This window comes from Protomyctophum bolini, assembly GCF_963924005.1.
Source record: "Protomyctophum bolini genome assembly, chromosome: 16".
NCBI lineage: Eukaryota > Metazoa > Chordata > Actinopteri > Myctophiformes > Myctophidae > Protomyctophum > Protomyctophum bolini.
In genome coordinates, this window is record NC_137877.1 from 6,677,068 (window position 1) to 6,698,310 (window position 21,243).

Genomic DNA, 21,243 nt, shown 5'->3' on the forward strand with positions numbered 1-21,243 from the left:
GCCAATACAATTCTGGATATATTAGCCACCACATCTTTCCCAGAAATGGTTTCATGCCCTGCCTGCCATGCCACCTCACTATAGGACACGGGTTGCTGAAGAAACAGAACTAATCCAAAAATGCATTTCTCTCTTGCATGAGGTGAAGGAGTCGGACAATGTATTGATTGGCCAGAGGAAGCTCTATCTGTATGCTGTATTCAAAATCGCCACTACAACTGGACTCATGCAAAGCAAGCACACTCTTCTGCCACCTTATTGTTCATGCTACCGTGGACCACCATAATATTTATCTAAGAATGAATCTCTTCAAGTCAACCCACAAATCATATCCACCACCACGACAGATGAAATAAGCAAAGATTATATATATATTTTAAACAAAAAACTAAGAATTGAAATGTCCAGTCATCTTCAGTTATTTCTCACTTATATGAGATAACCACTATGACTATAGACCTATACTGCAATTAATTAGACAGTAGGCTATATGGACTTATGGAGTATATGCTGACAGCTGTCATCCTTTAGCCTTAATTGGTCAAACAGTAAGTTATTAAAGTTCTACGGCAGTGAGGTATATGTTTCACTGCTCTAGTCTAAATGACGTGAGCTCAATGCCAAGTAGTTTGGTGATGTTAATCAACGCATCACGAACCGACCGGCGACCGTGTTGTGTTGGACTTATATTAGGCATAAAACGTAGAATTGGTTCAGCTATGAAAGGGTTGGCGTCTTTCTCCCGCGCCCGGAAGGAGACATTAGTGTGTTACAACTTAATTAATGCATCAGCGAGTTTCAATTATGTTGTTTTTTTTTTTTCAGTTGAATTGTTGTACACACAGTACACAGTGGCAGTAGGCTCATATACCGGTAGGTTAGGCAGCCGTCAAACTATATCGCGTATGCTACACTAATTGCATTTGCTGCATTGCACCTGCAGAACGCGCGCCTATAACTTTGGATAGAAAGTGGGCAATTTTCTTCTCTCGCAAACGAGCGTGGTGTAGTTATATCTTCAGTGACGTGTTGGAAAAGGAAATTATCAAATTGGCTTACCGTATAAAGCGTAAAATAGTCTCATTCAAGAACATATCGTTATTCCTTGGTCTGGAGAGAAGACCAGTGCTGCCTAGTGTCAGTGTCACACATGTTTTCTCTCAAAGATACAACAGTCAAAGTAATTACTAGCTACACGTATACTATATAAAGATAAAGAACACTGGTCTTACCGGGTGGTTACCGACGTAGTTCCAGCCAGGTGAACTGTCGGGGTAGTAGAAGGTGAATATGGAGATCATACCAGGTTGTAGAGTAGTTGCGGATGTTTGTCGGTGGTGCGTCTGGCGCCGTCTGATAGCAGCAGCAATCCCAATCCCGCACAGTCAGGGGTGTTCCCGGGAGGAGGGGGCGTGGTGTATAGGCAAAAGGGAAGAAACTGTGCGTGTGTGCGTGTGTGTGTGTGTGTGTGTGTGTGTGTGTGTGTGCGTGCGCGTGTGTGTGTGTGTGTGTGTGTGTGTGTGTGTGTGTGTGTGTGTGTGTGTGTGTGTGTGTGTGTGTGTGTGTGTGTGTGTGTGTGTGTGTGTAGCTCGGCCGTTCGCCTGGTCTGCACGCATGCCACATGCATGACTAGAGTGTGTGAGCATTTTGAGCAACCCTTTACCCTCATGTTTAATGTTGCCAGCATGCTCATATAATAACGTATAGGCATATATATTATAATCTGTATGTGCCTGTGGCTGTAATCTCACATTTAATCACTCGCGCAAACCCCATCCCATCGTCCATGATGTGGCACCGTGCCGTGCGTGCGTGGACCGTGCATGTGCATTCAGCATGTCCCCAAAATTACGTCATCCTTTTCTTCTTCATCTAGTGATAGTCCCTAAAACGCCTGTGGTTTCCGAGGCTACCCAGTCAGCCCCACACACACACTGTCCCAGACTGGACCACCCCCAGACCATTCCAGACCAGTCAGCCCCACACACACTGTCCCAGACTGGACCACCCCCAGACCATTCCACAATCCACATCAACTCATTCCATGTCACACTCACGGAATTAGTTGTTTTATAATAATGTAACAATAGGCCTATAGTAGTAGGCCTATAATAATAATAATAATAATAATAATAATAATAATAATAATAATAATAATAATAATAATAATAATAATAATAATAATAACAATCATCATCATCATCATCATCATAATAATAATGATGACGACGACGACGACAAGAACAACAACAACAATAATAATCTATTGTTATTACGTAAGTATAATATTATGATATTAATATTATCATCAATATGAACTCTCCCAGTCCTCCTTCCCAAGTGTGTTGAGCTGAGCTCAGCAGCACACTCACTTAGTAGTACAGTTATCGTGTTTACGCATGGATAATTCTAGCCATGCATCACAGATGAATTATTATATTGATAGTTTTTATTATGCCTTACCTGTATATTTGTTTTGTGTTTTATTCCTGCATGTCATATATTCAATTGTTGATTTTGTATGTGTAATCTCGGCAGCATTGCAAAAGAGACAATATGAGAGTGAACCTCAATGCTCTTTTCGAGAATAAATTATGGGAGTATTTAAAATAAAATAAAACTTACAAGAATAAAACGTATTAAACATAATTGCGTATAGTGTAAGGGGGTGGGTGAACTTGTAGTAACAAGATCACACCACGTGGTGTCAGCAAATAATCTTCTAATTCACGTCTTCAGTCTTTTATTTGCACTCGTTGGCCCTGCACAAACAGGAACAGTAACAAGACATTTTCTGGCCGGGAGCGATTTGTGTCAGTAACAATGGAAGAATATAACTCCGGGGATGAGGTATAACGTATATAACATTACATGTAGGCTAGCACTGCAGTCAGATCATGATCATCTATAGGCCTGTCATGTTTTTGTTAATATTAAAATAGATTTAGCATTAAAGCTTAGCTAATGCTCTTGTCCGCCCGGGTGTGGTCAGCTGTTCAGGAGCTGCTGTGTTGTGTTGTCCGTTATTGGTGTTGTTACCGCCTGTCAAAGTATGAATGGAATATAGGTCAAGTGAGTCTGATCAGGGGGGGATTCACCAGAATTCATTCTGGGGTGCATTTTTGTAAGGAATGGTGATCAGATGTATTGTATGTGTAAAGGGCTGGGCTGGACAAAATCCAATGTGATATTTTTGGCCAAATACCTCTATAATGGAAATACAAATATTTCTGATAATATTGATAACCAGAATCCCTGATGATATTTAGTCTTATATCACAATATTCATGACATTGGCATGTTATATCAATATATTGCACAGCCCTAGGATAGTCTGACCATGATTCAATAATTTACTGTAAATCACTTTCTTACTAAAATTAAATTGTGTCTTTGTTTTTACATGTGATAAACAACATCAGTGAGTAATGACTGACCCTTTGGCCTAGTTTTATGTCCTCATGAATTGTAATGTATTTGTTGTACACTGATTTGATTTGGAGTTGAAAGTACTGCTTATTGAGACCAATAAGCACTGAAACAAAAGTATGTCTAAGGAAAGAAAAGCATATGTGGATGATGGATCCAGTATCCAGGTCATGCTAATTATTTTGTCATCATATCGTAGGTGATCTTCAACGCTGATGAGGCCAGTGTCTCAGTTAAGGAGGTAGACGTTGAATTCTTCACAACAAAAACTATACCTTTTTTACATTGTGAAGACAATCCTTGATGTCATGTTTGGGTTCATAATTATCTCTCGCTGTCTTTGTCTCAGTGCATTGAAGGTGTGATTGGTGGAACAGACTATAACCAGAACAAAGTGAACCAGTGGACTGCCACCATAGTGGAGCATTCTCTTACTCACCTGGTCAAACAAGGGAGACCATTCAAATACATAGGTAAAGTGATATGCTACTGTGTGTTTACAAGGTGGGCGGGGATGTGTTCTCAGTTGACCTTCATCGTGGCCTGGAGAGCTGGAGTGTCTGTGGATACTTTTAAGAACCAGCTAAAAACACTGTTTCAACATGTATTTGGGAAGGTAACTGGAATGCTCGCCATAATACACGATTGTCCTAATACTTTCCACTGACTGCTCAGTGAGGTGGTTCTTGTATTAGAATTAGATTTGTTTTACTGAGAATAAGGTTAGAAATAAGTCTAGGGTTAGGCATAGTTTTACTGGCGTTACGTTTAGGAATAGGGTTTGGTTTTGGCACAGTTTTACTGAGGTTAAGGTTAGGAATAAGGTTAGGTTACGTTTAGGAATGCCAGGCTGTACGCCCGAGGCGACTGTGTGCGTTCTGGTATTCATTTGGAGAATGACATTGAGCTTCTCCTCCAGGTGTGAAATGTGTCTGCTGTTGTTTTTTTCTGAAATGCATTGTACAGTTTTGTGTTTTGTGAGTTCTCTCTGTGATAAGTGCTATACAAATAGAATTGACTTACTACTAGTAAAGATAAACATTATACAAAAAAGGAGGAGGAGCAGATGGATTTGTGAGTAATGTGATTTTGCCTCGTCTTTGCAGTTAACTGTGCCATCATGCAGAAGAGTGGTGCTGGTCTCCACACAGCTAATTCCTGCTACTGGGACACTGCGACTGATGGTGAGGGGAAATTTCCACCGCTCATTAACAATGTATTAACAAAACGCACCAACTATTTCTCCAACTCAATTATTATATGGATTACTTTTCCGATTATTTCGAATAATCAATGTTTAAAAGAATAAATAAAATCAATGCAAAAATGTTTTGATTTACAACTATACCTGTATTTAAAGCAGCACTAACTAAGACATATTTTATTTGGTGATGTTGTAGAGTATCTTGAGTTTGAATTCATATTTTGCTACTACAGTGAATGTTGTGATTGTCTCCTAGGAAGCTCCACTGTCAGGTGGGAGAACCGCACCATGTACTGCGTGGTCAGTGTCTTTGCTGTTGCTGTGTAAAGGACACAGAAATGCTCTACTTATATTGCACAAAAGCTAGCTGCTCTTTCAAAATGCGTACACACAGTGACCAACAAGCCCGGAAGACTCTATGCTGAATTGCTGATAACTTATGACTGGAACGTTTTGCAAGAGTAACTACACAGTAAAATCCTGTTGTCCTGTTGAATGTAGGACTTACTTGACCAGGGCCCGCAGGGCTCTATACTATAGGTCCTCTACCTTTACCCCTCAACACTAAAGTCCATTACTAGAAATAGCCAATCTACAAGCTCACAATTAGCTTGTAGTGTGAGCTTATTATGTTGGTTGGTTCATGTTGTTAATTTGTCTAAGAAGAGGGCTGTGGACAATTCAGAAACCTGCCAACCAGTGACATAATCTATGGGGAAGCTAATAGAAACAGGTCTATTAGAAACAGCTAATAGAATAGCCAGGCATGCTATAATGGATATAATTGTTCTCGCATTAATAAAAAAATAAAATAACGATGATGTCACTGGTAGCAGCCCTCCTATGAGACACAGACCGAGTAGAAAAAACTTTTACCATTTCATCATGACATTAGTGAGGACCAATTATATGAAGATAAGTTGAAAATGGGTGTTTAACTTTCAAGGTTTACTGTGTAATCTCTCCCCACAGTTGTATTCTAGGCTTGGGATACGAACAATGATTTCCATCAGTTGATAGCCCTAATTATACAGGTATATATGATGTTCTCTGTGAGAGTGAGCAGATTTAATAATTGTAATTCCAACAGCCAGGCCAAAATGGTATCAAACTTCCCATAATACAATACATGATCTGGTTCATTACATTCCAAAATAAGACAACTACTAGGTATAGGAGGTTAATTCATGACTGAAGTATAACTTAAGAAATACTGTGTAAAATATTATATTTAAGAGAAGCTCTGAATTGGTAGTGTTTGTCATGATTGTTGAGCTGCAGCAACGTGTTACTTGTATAAAATATTTGTACGAACTGGACCACAAATTGACATTTTATTGTTTTGTATTGACCTGGGTAAAGGTCTATGAAGATTTGTGTTCATGGATTTGTTTGTGTATGTGTGATGTGTCTGGCCCCAGGCCAACACTACATCTGCTTAAAGGGATATTTCACTTTAAAAAAAAACGTTTGGTCATTTTATCATCTACTTAGGCTTATGTGAACAGTTTTTAAGTTGCTCGATTCAGTATTTAGATATTTGATTTTTCATTTATTTTTAATTGTTTTGGAAAAGAAGCTCCTCCAGAAGGAGGACGGAGGAGACAAAAAAAATCTAAAAGAAATTAAAACGACCAATGACAAACGTTTTTCTTTTTTTTTAAGTGAGATATCCCTTTAATGTCCAATCCTTTAGGACAGAATATTCTTCTGGACTTTAGACCATAGAAAACTGCATTTGGAGTTATGTTTGCCTGAACAAATGAATTTGGTTTAATTGTTTAATCATTAAATGTATTTAAGGAAGCACATATTTGTCTTCAAATGAATGTGGAAATGCACAAATCTGCACCCAAAAACATTACTTACTTACTTAATCCTCTTCGTGCTAGGTAGCACATAAGGTCTTCACCAACGAACGCCAATGCAGTCTGTCTTCCGCCCAATGTTGCAGTTGACCCCAGGTCCACCCCAACTCCTTCATTTCTCTCTCCACAGATCTTCTCCAGGTCTCTTTGGGCCTGCCTCTCTTCCTTTTCCCCGGTGGTGTCTACCTCATAGCTACCCTTGGGATGGCACTTGGGTCCATTCTGCAGATACCCAAAAACATTAAAATACTTAAATGAACAAACAGCAAAGGGTTGCTGTTCATTCCACAAAGTATCCTGTGTGAATATGGGTTGAGTGTCACACTGACTCCAACCTTAAGAAAGTAAGTCATGATGCAAGACTTTTTCTGAATTATTTATTACATTAAGGCAAATGTTGAAATGGATGTCTGATGGTTAGTTGACGAATAAGGGCTTGTACGGTATATCCGTTTTTCCAATCCTCAAGCCCTTCAGAGCAGGCACACAAAACATATACTTTGTTTTATGGCTGTAAGTTTTCTCGAAAATAACAATTCAATTATTTTCAGCAAGTGAAAACAGTCTTGACAATCTATACATTAGACATAAGAATAAGCTGTTGCAACCATAGCCCACATGAGGTCAGCATAACTACATGGAATGCTTGCTTATTATAGTTGTTCAAAACTACTACAAAATCACAGTATAAATATTAATTTACTTGAATTTAGACTTATTCTTCAAAATATTTGTGTGTGGGTGTAATATTTATCAGCTGGCTCGTGTACATTATGCAATGTTATTTATAGTTTGGCTTCAATGTCAAAGGTTGTCTTTGTACAGACAATAAGAGCATAATTATCATACTCAAGGTGATCCTCCCCCTGCAGTTGCATTGCAAGAAAGAGTTAGTGCAAAATAGACAAAAAACAAACATTAAACACACAATTACAGATTGAAACCTCTCTCCACACACACACACACACACACACACACACACACACACACACACAATATTAGTTACATTTTGTGTCCACTTAAAGATAGAGTGCCATGATTTTTGTGTTTATGAGGTTCATTAGACCCCTTGGTGTGGTTTTAAGTGCAAATGTCTTCCCTTTGTATTTACTAGGGTTTCTTCCTGGAGGCTGAAACCTTGACAGTCAAACGTGCCAATGAAATAAACAGTGATATAGTGACATCACAATATCATCCCCTCCCCTAACCCCTCCCTCTTCATACAACAACAGCTGTGGGTGCGCCTTCATGTCAGGTGGATCACCACATTCCAAAATGACATTTTAACAAATACTGTACACAAAAAATTCTCCCGCCTTATTGTATAATAATAATACCCGATGATCATGTTTTAGGGTGGGGAAAAAGATCACGGCACTCCATCTTTAAGAGTAAAAAGCCTAATTAATGAAACACCAAAAGAGTGACCAAGAGGCAGACCTCAGAACTAACAGTATGTCACGCCATGAATTAACAAAACCCATATACATCCAAAACAAAGCATCTCACATTGACAATAGCTATTGTGCTGCTCAAGAGTTGAATGGAAACCACAAACATCCTTTGTAAACATGCAAATAAATGATGTGCAGAGAGAGCCCATGCGTATTCAGCACTGTGATTAATGAGAGAAATCATGGAGATTCACATCTCGCTGTAAGCACAAATACATCGGTGAAGCAGCGGCATATTGTGATAAAGCTCTTGTCGAGTTGTAAATAAAGCAGTGTTGGTTGCAGCCATAAAAGAACGGGGGTTAGGAAAAATACAAAATAGTCTCACCCCCGGCAGATTAATACAGTGCCCACATTTGACGCTCTTTACATGCACATGCCAACAATAAAAACCTCTGAATCAGTCCAAGCACATGGCTCTATCTATGTGATCAGTATACGTGGATGTTGTTCACTAAACCCCATTCCAAAAAAAAGCTTTTGTTTACATTGAAGGTTGCAGTATTATCAGCTAGGACAATGTCTCTGCTCGGAAGAGGCTGATGAACGCCACTTGTACAATATATTTGATTGTACATTGCCTACTGTACCTACATCATGTTCAAATCCACCAGTGATTTGAACACAGATTTCACATTTCAGTATTTCAAGATGTGCACACTTGGATAGCAGACAACTCTCATGGACTGGTCAAGAAGAACATACTGGAGCATCATGGTGGATATACTGTAGGACACTAAGATCACAGCGCTCCAATTGTGAAAGTAACAGACATTGTGCTAGACTTCACATCAGCAGCAGGGCTTCCAACATTCTGAGAAAGCATTGTGGTCCATTGCATTCTCTATAGTGAGGAGCGACTACACCAACACCGGCAGTAGCCGGCAAAAGGTGGAGCAGCTAAGTAGAAAAAAGTTCATCAGAGGTGCTGTGTGTGCCAGATGTCAAAGTTCTCTTTAAATTGTATAATGACAATTTAACGGCAGTGTAAATGATATTTTGTGGTTAAAACTAAATGTTGTCGTTTTTTGTCAATATTCAGAGAGTAAATCACTGCGATACAGTGTTTGTTCAGTAACAGGGGACCCCCCCCATCTCTCCAGCTAGTGAAGTTAGTAAACAGAAAACAAATCTTCAGGAGGGTTGCCAATTTCACTTTTTTTCCACTCAGTGTCAATTGTCTAATGTAAAGAGGACAATTTCATCCAATCAGGAGAGAGTACGCATTTACCTTTTAATTAAAAAATCACACCTGTGTGAACCAAGTGGCGTAACTCCCCTCTCTAAAAACTGAATAACTCATAATCTACGGAGCTCTCCATGGTTTGGTCCATTAGCGCGATTTTCGATTTTCTAGATGGAAACATTGGCGCTTTCTAGAGCAAGGATGGCTATATTTTAGGTCGCTAGCATTGACGCTAATTATGTAGCAACAACGTCCACACACGGGTGCGTGCGCACACCAGTGGTGCACGCGCACATGCACGGCACTACACACACGGGTGCGGGTGCACACCAGTGGTGCACGCGCACGCATGCGCACACCACTCGTGCTCAAAGACACACACACACGTACACAGGTACACAGGTACACAGGTACACGGACAAAGCTGGTTGTAGAAGTGGTTGCACCACTTAAAAACAGATCACTTACTGCACCTTTAAGCATCTAAAGACACATTGTGCCTAACATCACCGTTCCTTTGACCGTCTATTTTTTCACCCATGTCGTTGGACACGCTTAATGACTCCACATAGGTAGAGTCGCAGAGCAGGTCATTGGGCATGTCATAGGTCGTGTCATTGGGTGTTTCGCACACTTGATCACGAGCTGGCTCTTTGAGTGGAGTGGGGGGGCTGCAGGCTGACCCCGGGGCCACCTTGTTTAATGGCTGATTTTCAGACGAGTCGGCACTGCAGAGCAAACAGAGGAGGGCGGAGCAGTCCCAAAAGCCCTGGGACATGCTGGAAGAGAAGAGCCTTCGGCAGGGATGACAGAACCGATAGAACACCAGCATGAAGAAAATGCCAAATGCATAGGCCACTAGCAGCTGCAGCACGAGCAGGGGGGCACAGATGAAGTTGTAGAAGTCCGTCTTGTAGACATACCACAACAGCAGCAGCGAGGCGTTCTCCGCGAAGCGCAGTATGTAGTACACGGCCATACGATACCAGTTCTGGGAATGGTTGATCAGGTCTGGGTCGCTGAGTTTCAGCTGAACGGCTGACCAGCAGAACATGTTGATGCCCGCGTAGAGGAAAGTGAGCAGGCACAGCACAATGGTGGTTCCCACCCTCGTGAGGGTCTTCTCTATGTTGTCGGGGAATGGCGAGTGGCTGTGCCAAAACAGAACCCAGGGGTAGAGGAAGAACACCAGGAAGTTGGCGAGGACCACGGGCAGGATCCAGAGCTGCAGCACGGAGCTGAACAGGACCAGGACCGCCAGGCGCGTGGCGATCTCAAAGCTCCGCCACAGGAAGATGCACACGTAGGCCATGGGCCGAATGTCTACCTCATAGTCATCGTATTTGATCTTGATGGCGAGGATGTTGCAGCGCAGCGCACCGTACACGATGGACAGCAGAGAGATCACCATGAGCGTGCCTGACATGGAGAGTGAGAGAGAAACAGGAAAAGGCATTATCAACCATGGGGTCTTACGAGCACAGCAAAATGAATGAAAGCCACTGGTTTATAATGTCGGTTTATCCTTTGCCAACATGTTCAATCAGCAGGACCATAAATTATGTTTCAGTTTGACTCTGTGTTGACCTTTATGGCCGTTACTACATTTCTGAATCTATCAGGATGTGTCTCTCTCGCTATAGTATAGACTAGTGATGCAAGAATAAAGAATCTTGAATTCTAATCTAATTATGTAGTGCACCTTTACATACACGGTTACATTACATAATACCAGTTTGACTCATGAAAACAACAGGCTTATGTCAGATACGGCACTTAGCTAATCAGCCCACGTCACAGTGGCACCGTTGTGTTCTTGACTGGGGGACAGACTGCTCACTCAGTGGAGAGGGACTGAGGGACCACAAACAACTCCCTGTGGAGGGAACTAGCTGATAAGTCAGACGCTAAGCCAGCTAGCAAGCAGGGTCTCTGTCTGCAGTATACTGATAATGAATGTACCCATAACAGAGATGTATCATGACTTAAAGGGATAGTTTGCCACAAAAAGCAAAAAATCTTCTATCGATTATTCACAACATGGAGACTTGAATTCATTCATGGATATTTTCTTGGTTTTGTCGCATTCCTAAGCAGATTTAATAACCAGCAGTGGTTCCCTATGGAGACACAAAGGAGATTCTCAGAGAGGCTCGCAAACCACCCGTCTGGCACCACCGGTACGCGAGAAGGGAATCCCAGGTTTTCCCGACCGTGTTACCGTGTGTCACCACTGGTTTTTCTGAACAGCAGTGAAATGTTGACTCGGCAGAATGAAGATAACAAGAATTCGTCAACTGACTGCGTCACTGACTATGGTTTATAAACAGCTTCGAATCTGTGTTACTTCCATTTTGCATAGCATAAGCATTGCATATTTAATGTTCACCTGTGTTCAGAGAGCAGCTACAGCAGCATAACAACAAGCTGTAGCCTATTTTGAACAAAATGGGATTATTTCATATCAAAACATTAAAGTATCAGAAAATAATGTAAGTAACCCAGGTAAACACTACTGTTGAACTAGTCTCCCACGTGTCCAAAGTCATTAGTTTTCTAAAAATGACATAGACCTTACCTTTAAAAAAAATCATACCAACCTTGTATATCAACAAGGTTGGTATGATTTAAAAAAAAAGGTAATTTAGGTCAATGATATAACATTATGGTGTGAAATAAATAATATAGCAGCGGGTAGGCTACTTGAGGCCAGTCAAATGTCTTCTGTGTTCATGCACTGAACTGTCAGCCGGTCCGTGGTAATAGAAAGGTTCGGAACCCCTGCCATAGAGAACCACTGCTGGTCATCAAATTATTGTCTTAAGAAATTTGCGACAAAACAAAAAGATATCCATGAATTCACATGTCCATTTTGGGGATGAACTATCCCTTTAACTCCAGGACTCGGACTTGAGTCACATTTATTCTATTTTTTTTATTTTTCTTTTTTTTTAAATATATTTTTTATCCCACGATTTTGTATCCCATTTTTCACCCCTGTGTCGGTCATCTAATGTGATCCTGGGCTCTACACACCCTCCACCAACCTAGTCCCCATATATGGGGGACAAGGGGAGAGCAACGGACTTGAACTCATGCTTCCTTCATGCCTGAGTGTCCGCATTTATTCTAAATTTGACCAAGTCTTGGACTCTGGCATGTTGAAACTCGAGTCAGATTTGACCACACAATAGTGTATCTAAGTTTGTAGTACTAGTATTGTATATTCATGCATTAGAGAAACTTGTGTGTGTTGCCTGTGGGTTCCGGGAGGAGGATTTATTTGGAATAAAAAAAATTTTTTTATACTTCTTAATCCTGGGACTTTCTGTGACGTAATGTGACACTTTGAGACTGCGGCTACAGCACTGCCACCCAGGTGGCTAGGTGAGACATTTTAAATGCCTCACCTAGCATATGAGTTACATTATGGATGGCCTAAACCCTAAAGCCATCTATAATGGTGGGCATTGAGGATGGCCCAGAGCCAAGATAGAGCTATATAGCTATAGTGGCAAGCCTGAGGGGTTTTATTGTTTGTGGCGTGTACTAAACAAAGCGCTCCTCCTTTCCCCTTCCTGTCTTGTCAAGGTGCTGTGAAATCACATCCTGGAGAATTAAACCCTATGCATGCTGTTCAAGGGCATCTTCTATGTCAGAATGACTTTCTGGTCTCACCCTCGTGGAGGTTATTTTGAGCCAGAGTTCATTTCCATGACACTGTGATGATATGAGACTTGACTTGGACTCGAAAGGTAAGTCGACTTCAACTCTGTACTTGGTGAAAAAGACTGGTCAGACTGGCCAGATAGACTGATGTACGCACATTAGGGATGGGCTGGTGTAGTTTTTTTTAAAGTTTTTTTATGTCTTGTCTTTTCAAATAAATAAAGCCTTTGATCTGAAACTATAGCTGATAGACACACCTAAGGAAACCATGTGGCAGGGCTGAAGACGTTTCACGTTTCCAGGAAGACCAGATAAGTGTTTAACTTTATTTGGACACTGTTGTTCACCTCTACTGAGATGGCCGGTGGGCGGTGGCTTCACTGCCTTCAAGTAGGCTACTGATGTGACGACAGCTGCAACATTATGACGTCTGTTGCTGTGTCCAAGGCTTGTGAATTGTGATATGCGCCGCAATGGTTATTTGTAGAAATATGATACGCGACATCATGCCCGTCTAACCGCTGAGCACGAGTGTACACAAGTGTACATTAACAAAATAAATGGCCAAGTGCCCATCACACAACACTCAGTTTACACAAACATTTGCCCTCACAGGACCCCAATGGAAATTATCTCTTACGTTTTGTGTGTGTTTTATCCTTTTAACAGATACATACATGTTCGTCTAGATGCATTTTTGCCAATCAAAACGTTAATCAATCAATAATTAAAAAAATAATAAAGTGTCAGCCACAGGCAGACCCACAGGCACGCCCTCACCTCTCCCAATGGACACCCCTCGCTGTAGAACACATATGTAGAGCTGCAGGGTGAGCTGCGGGGCCGAGCCCAGGAAGGCCTGGATGACAGAGGTGCGGGCGAAGGCCGCTCTGTGTGTGAACAGCTTCCCCTCCGCCTGCCCCACCTGCCGCTCCACCTCCTCAGACGGACCCCTGCGAGGTATCTGCTTCTTCCTGGTGATGCTGACATAGGGCTCCTCCACGCGTCCCGCGCTGCCATAGATGCAGAATGCCTCCAGACACCTAACAACAGAAGGAACATGAAAATATATTCCACAACATACAGTATATGACTCTATCAGCTCTATCATCTGCCATGTAGTATACCGTAGTATAGTTGCGACCATAGGTCGCAGTTCACTATGAAAACCTGCATCTCCCGTCAGTCGGTCACGCCTCCATATATGGTCACGCCTCGTGACATCACGCCACCATATATGGTTGTCTCCATAGATGAAGATCACAACACTGACCTAATCAAACCCTGGATAGTCATACATGGAAAAGACTGTATCATCTAATCACCTAGATCTGCATATATGGAGCATCCAGCAACTCTACATCTGACCTCAAACCCTTAGATCTCCATATATGGAGCTGACCTGTTCTGACATAAATAAGTAAGTAAGTAATTAAGTAAGTAGTGAAAATAGCCGATCTACAATCTTACTTGTAGAGCTGTATTTTTCTCTAGTTTAGGTTAGCCTAAGATTTAGACTCTCGTAGATTTATTTTATCGATTCTGACATTTTCAATTGTCAGAATTGATAAAATACATCTATGAGAGTCTAGTTTGGGTCCCGGGCAAACGCCTAATCTCTCTTTTGGGTCTCGACCACTGGTGTATATGAGAGTCTGACTCAACTTGTGACGAGACCAGCATTAGAAAATATCTTCTTAATATGAGCTTAATGTGTGATTAATTTTAAATCTTCTCAAAGAATGCCTTGAATTATAGGAGCTGAAAAAGGTGTAGGTTATAATAGAAAGAAAGGATGTCAACACACTGCAGATGTAATGGTGGGAAACAAAGTAACAAAGTAATTCCATTTCCATTTTCTAATTTCAGTTAATTAAATTAGAAAATATATTGTGTTTTAGACACACAAACACAAAAGTAGACTTAAAATAATGAGACAACTTTGTTTTACTTTGACGGTTGACTGTACTGTACTGCTTTTATACTGTGTATGAGTGAGGACGTTCAGGTAAAGAGGTAAACCTGTAAAAATGGCTACTTTGTTATGCAAAGTAGCCATTTGATTTGGGTACTTGGCCCGACGTGAATCTAGGGAGGGCGCACTCACCGCCAGTAAACGTGTCACGCAAGTAACCACTGGATTTGAGAACTTGGTGCGTCTTTCTAAGGGGACACGTTCTAGCGTGCCGTACCTGCGCGTGCACGTGAACAGATTACTGGTCCCATGCCGTGGTACCCCGTGCAACGACCAAAACACCACTGACAGTACAGTACAGTACAGTACAGTACAGTACAGTACCTGGCTGTCACTGCCAACCCCTACTGTTTGGTCTGGGGAGAGTGTAGCCAACCTCCATGCTCCGATACACACATGGAGTCACCAGTCTCCACTTCTCTTCACCTGACAGTGAGGAGATTCACTGGCTTCCCACCAACAAAATGTGTTATTTGGAGCGTTTGAAGCACCGTGGAGGAATCACCCTGAGGGCCCAAACATGTTGTTAGGTTCAAGTCAAGTGGTACATACCCAATTTGGCACGCACGGGAAGAAGTACACTTGGCATACGCCATACAGTATACTATTACTATCTCCAACTGGCACTTAGAGTAGAGTATAGGAACTAGGAAGGGAATGACCTAATTAAAAAGGAAACAGAGCTGTGTTGGTGGCAGAGATAATGCAATAGGATCCCCCCCCAAGATGTCCAATAACCTATAATGTAAATGTACTTTGTTTTTGTTTTCTTTTTTCTTCTTTTCTTTCACAAGACAATAAATGGTCTCTCGGCAGATAATGGGACTGTGTGGTTAGTTTCACTCTGTTAAGAGGAGGAAGTGCATACATGTGCTTGAGTCGCTGGGGTGTATAGACGGACATCCCCTTCTCAAGTTGTGTTTTCAAAGATAAGAACCCAACAGCATGCTATTCTTGGCTATGCTCTTCACTGGGGGCATGAGAGTGGGCCGGGGAGGCTCATCAACTAATCATTACATTGTACACTCAAGGGGAAACAATCCAGCGCCAGGTCTACAGAAGCCCCTGGCAGGTAAATGTACAGTCTGCACGCTGTGACGAACATGACTGTTTTAACTAGTGTACAAAGCAAATAGAGACAGTTGGATAACTTGAATTAACAGAAAGAATATACATGTAAACTGACACGTAAACATAACCCAGGGACACAAAACCAGAAAGATTGGTGTTAAACTTAAATCAACAGTGTCGGAGGGATGTCACTCACTGAAACATGATGCTGTCTTGCTCTGAATGAGCCTGGGACTGGAATGGCCATCTGCCCGATCTGTAGGAATCTGAACCTAATCCCACATCGAGGGAATCTCACAGACCACACTGCTATTTAAGATAAAAAGTGCTAAACATCACGTATGTGATAACCACATGCACGTACACTCTCACACAATACATCCACCAATCTCTTAAAAGACACCACACACACAATTTAGGCATTTAGCAGACGCTTTTAATCTAGAGCGAGACACACACACACACACACACACACACACACACACACACACACACACACACACACACACACACACACACACACACACACACACAGTTTAAAGCAAAAAAAAAAAACTGAAGTCTGTCCCCAGGACTGAGAACTTTAAGCCCTGCACACACACACACACACACACACACACACACACACACACACACACACACACACACACACACACACACACACACACTATAATATCAATTACCTCAGATTCTGAATTCTGATACCGACAACATTGCTTCTGATGAATATGGAGATTCGCTCTAGGCCAGTCAATCTAAAATTTGTCCCAAAATAAATTGCAATAGTAATTCATGGGTGTGATGAGGTCAGCACATTTGGGCATTAAGGGGCGCGCTATGGCCGTCTTTAGCCCAAGGAGTGTTTTTCATGCAAAACTATTGCTTGCAATGGATTCAGAATTATGAATAAACCCTAGTTTGACACGTTAAATGCTATAGATAAAATAAAATTTGACATTTTTGCCTTATATACTGTAGGATGTTAATGGTACCCAACTTTCAACCCCTGAATTTACCATGATCCAAAATGTATATAATTCACATTTTTTTATGTTATTTGGATGACCCTAAGGGCTAAGGATCATATTATTATTTTTTACTATAGCTATTTATTTTGGGTCACGCCCCTTTTTTAGCTTAGATTGACTGGCCTAGCTCTGCTCTATCAGCATTATCCATCTAAATATAGAAGCTACTCCAGTTGACTGTTGAGCATTATGGTGGATAAGCTATTGTGGCCATTTTTCAGCTGATAAAGCTCTCCTGTAGAATTGATTGTTTGGTTGATTCATTCATTCATTCATTGATCGATTCATTGACTGACATTATGGATGATAATAAAAAACGAGTAAATTGAAGGGATCGCTACTGTTCATATCGGCTATGCAGATCTTTAAAGGAGGTAGGCTAAGGATTTCGGTTGTTGTGCTTGTCTGCTTGAGTACCAAGCTTAAAGGCTGACTGACGGCTGGTCTAGTACTGCGGCAGTCATGACCGCGTTAACCTCGATCAGGCAATCAATGGGTGATAGGCGTATTGATCTCAGTGATGCGTTTATTTCCTCACTAAATGGGTCAGACTGCACACTGACTGACTGCACCCCAGCCCAGCATACTGTGCATGCAGCCTGGGGACAGCGCGTAACCTGCGTAATAATCAATGCACTCATAAACATTCTGGGCAGTGCATGGGTACAGTAGACAAACCATGAATACATGAACGAAATCGCCACAACACCAGTGATTGACAACACCTGTTCGGGGGGGCGTTACCCCGTTACGCGTTCAAGAGGACCATCCTTTTTCGGGGTCCGCTTGTAATTCCGCACTAGCCCAAACCACACCAATGGGTCGTCGAGTCACGCAACGAAACGGTTTTAGCGTTCGCCGCAGCGTGATATGTCATATGGACTGTTAGTCCCGCGAGTCAGAACCCAAGCTGACTAGGGCAGGCAGGGGGTTCCGAGAGGGGCTAATGGACTGTCTGTCCGACTGTTGCACGTATAAGCCCAAGCTGTTTGGGTTCGATTGCAGACGGTTGCTGACTGGCAGAGCACCGAGAGAGGTAAACAACAGTCAAGAAGAGACAGTCGGGAACAAAAAGCAGCCCACACTAACCTGACGATGGGTCCAAGTTGTAGAATGTGCAACAGAAGCACCAACGGTCGGTCTCTGCTGAGGTCCCTGTGGATGAATATGAGCGTCAGCTGTACGATCACAGACGCTACGAATGCGAAGAAGAGCGTGAGCCCCTGCCAGATTTGGTCTCCCGCGGAGCGGTACGTGGAGCTGAGGTACAGAGCCGCTGTCGTCTCGGCTGTGAAGAGGGACACCGACACAAATATGGAACTGGGGAGTCGCATCCTCACTCATTCCGCCATCGGGGAAAGCTGTGCGCGGCTTTCCACAAGGTCCACAGATCCATAACATCGAGGTCGACTCTATACCGTCTAAAAATGTAAAGACAAGATTCTGTCGTATTCCGGCCCGCGGGGACGCACACACTTGACTGAGCTGCTCATCTATTTGTTTTCCCAACCGATGGTGTTGTCCCGCAGCGGGACAGTGGGGGGCGCACAGTAGCCTACCCAAAGTATAATAATAATGCCATGCCATGCGTTTTAATTAATTAATTAATTGAAAAATATTATCCATTAACATTGTGGACACCTGACTGCAAAACATTACATACTGTAGGCTAGGCTAGGCGGCCCATTGTCAATACAATTGCAGTTGTGGAATGTAGCTAGCAGTTTATCTGACACTAAGTCTAAACAGAAAGCTAAAGCGTGAAACGGATATAAATATATTTACATACAGTATTTAATGTCATAATGTTCCAAAAGAGGTATATAAGTAGGGAAACTAGTAAACTACATTGATTTGGTATTTCATAGCCTTCATTTCAACGTCAGATGCTGATGCACATCGATCTAAATCCCCCCAAAACACTTTCCGTTCCCCATGTCCTGTAGGTTGCATTACCCTGAGAGAAATGTAGAAAACAATGTATAAAGGGCCTCACTGTAGCATGTAAAGAAATGTTTTAAATAAACTAATTATAGCATACCATAATAGCTGCAGTAGGCTACCACAAAATCCCCAGATCAAGGAGTGTAACTGATAAAACTGAAGTGAAATGAACAATTATGTTAAGATAAAGCCTGTAAAAAAAAACGGACACAACAAAACAATATTTTCTATCCGCTTGGACCAAATGTTTTCGAATGCCTGAACAGGTATCATCCACTGCTCTTTCTTCCTCTGTGATCACAGAGGAAGAACCTAGGTTTTAAATGAAACCATTTAGACCTGAGGCAGATTTCTAAAAACGCCTCCTAAAACCTAACCTGACAGGCTCTCAAATAGTAAATACTGGTTACTGAGCTGGACCCCACCTTAAATTCCTCTGTGAATAGAAACTCTGCAAACCTGCACCTGAGTGATAAGCAACATGCAAACTAAACACATTCCTTGCCCCTGAGCATGGTAGATGTCATTTGGATTTGGATAGTAGGAGGAAGACATTAGAGATGCCATGACAAATCCCTGGTCCCTTCTTCAGCAGACCCTTCTGCCACACAAGCTTTCCACTACGAATGCATGTATCCTAATACTTGGGTATATAGATTTAGATTTAGATAAAATACAAATACAAATACACAAAACATGCAGTACACAGATACAAACAGATACATATATACATAAATAGCTTGCTCACCATCTTCCACCTACACCACCAACCACCACATAATACACAGTGTAGATAAGGTCACAGTGCAAATATTTCAGGGTCATAAAAGGTTACAGTCAGGTTAGAAGCATAGACAAGTTGAGTCTAGATGTGAATGTAAGGAGGTCCTGAAGCTACTAAATGATGAGATGGATCTAAGATATAATAGAGGGAGGTTGTTCCAATCGAATGGGGCTTTGTAGCAGAAAGACCTCCGCCAAACCATATTGGAGATTTTGGGGATTTTAAAGTAAGGGTATTGTAGATGTCTTAGTGGATAGGATGAGGTAGACTGAGTCAGGTACTGCTTCAAGTAAGCAGGGCACCTAAAATAAATGCATTTATAAGTGAAGAGATACCAGTATAGTTGCCGTCTTGATTTTGGCTGCAGCCAATTGAATGAATTGTACATGAGGCAGTGGTGGGTGTCATATGGGCATCTCAATACAAACCTGCACAGGGAGTTGTATAAAACATAGGCCACAGCTGCATGCAAAGATGGTCACAATAAAACACAAAGGAAAAAGCATTGTGACGAGGCATACACTTTACAGGTTACACTAATCATCTACAAAGTGGTTCCCCAACTTTTCAGCTCGAGACCCAAAAGAGAAATTAGACGTTTGTCCGGTGAGGTATATTAAGCCAATAGTTAGATACTATAAGAGCTGTTTATACATGGATTTGGGTCGAATGGACAGATATCAGAACAAGGTGCCATTTGTCCTAAACACTCCACAGGCCAGCTCAAGATAGTTGATGTCAGGCAGCCCTGACATCAACTGGAATGCAGCCCTCGCATTCCACTCGTAGACCATTTTCCAAAATGACCTGAAGGACAGCTGCGGCCCCAGCCTCCTCCACAAACGCCTCCTCCGCAAACACGCATGCGCGCACACACACACTTTTTATACATTTTCCCTTTAGTTACATACATACTGTACATACATACATACATACATTTTGGGCAGCGGTGGCCTAAGGGTTAGAGGAGCGCCCTTGTTGCCGAAAGGTTGCCAGTTTGATTCCCCGGACGAGCAAGAATCGGGTAGTGATTGGATATCACTCACCCAACACCGCTGAAGTGCCCTTGAGCAAGGCACTGAACCCCCAACTGCTCCAGTGGAGCACTTAGTGGCCAACAGTATAAGACCGTGGTTGTACTGGTCAGTTCCCAGGTTTTAATGTGTGTGTGTTTCTATGTGCAGGGCGTTGCTGAAAATTAGCACTTGTGCTCAGCTACTACCCTGGGTAAATAAAGGGGGGAAAAAATACATGCATACTGTATATACATATATTTACCGGCTGCAGTTAGGCTACTATTTGGGGTCTCCAACACACATGCCACAGTCACCACACATGCACGCATAATTCCTTGTACCAGGTCCTTCCTCATACCAGGTTGGGTGTCAATAGTTTTGCCAAGTGTCAAGATAATTAACCCCTAACCTCTCCCAAAAACAAAAAGACAGAATGCCCTGTCTTGACAGCTGCAGCCTCTGTGGACATTTTTAAGAACCACTTATAAACATGCATTTTAAATCTGCTTTTAATATTTAATATCATATTGCCTATGTCCCTCAAAGTTATTTCGAATGGTTTGAGCCTCAATCATCACTCTGATATACCGTAACTAGTCCTTCTGGATTTTGAAA

At 42.0% G+C, this 21,243-nt stretch overlaps 3 protein-coding genes across 5 annotated transcripts in view; 1 reads left to right on the forward strand and 2 right to left on the reverse strand.

Moving 5' to 3' along the window:
• The window catches only part of sytl5 (synaptotagmin-like 5), a 44,407-nt gene extending 43,052 nt beyond the window's left edge, over window positions 1-1,355 (reverse strand). For both annotated transcript variants that reach the window (XM_080786123.1, XM_080786122.1), the window contains exon 1: window positions 1,233-1,355. The gene's annotated coding sequence lies outside the window, so the exon portion shown is untranslated. The remainder of the gene's footprint in view (window positions 1-1,232) is intronic.
• Window positions 1,356-2,770: 1,415 nt separating this feature from the next.
• On the forward strand, window positions 2,771-6,442 carry LOC308330291 (dynein light chain Tctex-type 3-like). The gene is made up of 5 exons (XM_080785125.1): window positions 2,771-2,850; window positions 3,629-3,670; window positions 3,779-3,902; window positions 4,536-4,613; window positions 4,890-6,442. Exons 1-5 carry the CDS (start codon window positions 2,824-2,826, stop codon window positions 4,958-4,960), a joined length of 342 nt encoding a protein of 113 aa, XP_080641251.1. The 5' UTR covers window positions 2,771-2,823; the 3' UTR covers window positions 4,961-6,442.
• A 3,174-nt stretch (window positions 6,443-9,616) lies between these two features.
• On the reverse strand, window positions 9,617-18,326 carry xk (X-linked Kx blood group (McLeod syndrome); the record flags this gene model as incomplete). 2 transcript variants are annotated; one of them, XM_080785521.1, is made up of 3 exons in its annotated part: window positions 17,974-18,326; window positions 13,591-13,853; window positions 9,617-10,560 (listed from the first exon to the last, which is right to left on the reverse strand). In XM_080785521.1, exons 1-3 carry the CDS (start codon window positions 18,216-18,218, stop codon window positions 9,617-9,619), a joined length of 1,452 nt encoding a protein of 483 aa, XP_080641647.1. In that variant the 5' UTR covers window positions 18,219-18,326. The 2 variants fall into 2 exon arrangements, with proteins under 2 accessions (XP_080641647.1, XP_080641648.1); XM_080785522.1 differs by lacking the exon at window positions 17,974-18,326 and adding an exon at window positions 16,053-16,227.
• Between the last annotated feature and the right edge of the window lie 2,917 nt (window positions 18,327-21,243).

What these genes read in the sequence shown, in the direction of transcription:
- LOC308330291 (XM_080785125.1), top strand. Translation starts at nt 2,824, where the DNA reads ATGGAAGAATATAACTCCGGGGATGAG. An exon ending in CCAGTGTCTCAGTTAAGGAG is followed by an intron (nt 3,671 to 3,778) that starts GTAGACGTTGAA and finishes TCTTTGTCTCAG; the next exon opens with TGCATTGAAGGTGTGATTGG. An exon ending in CTGGGACACTGCGACTGATG is followed by an intron (nt 4,614 to 4,889) that starts GTGAGGGGAAAT and finishes ATTGTCTCCTAG; the next exon opens with GAAGCTCCACTGTCAGGTGG.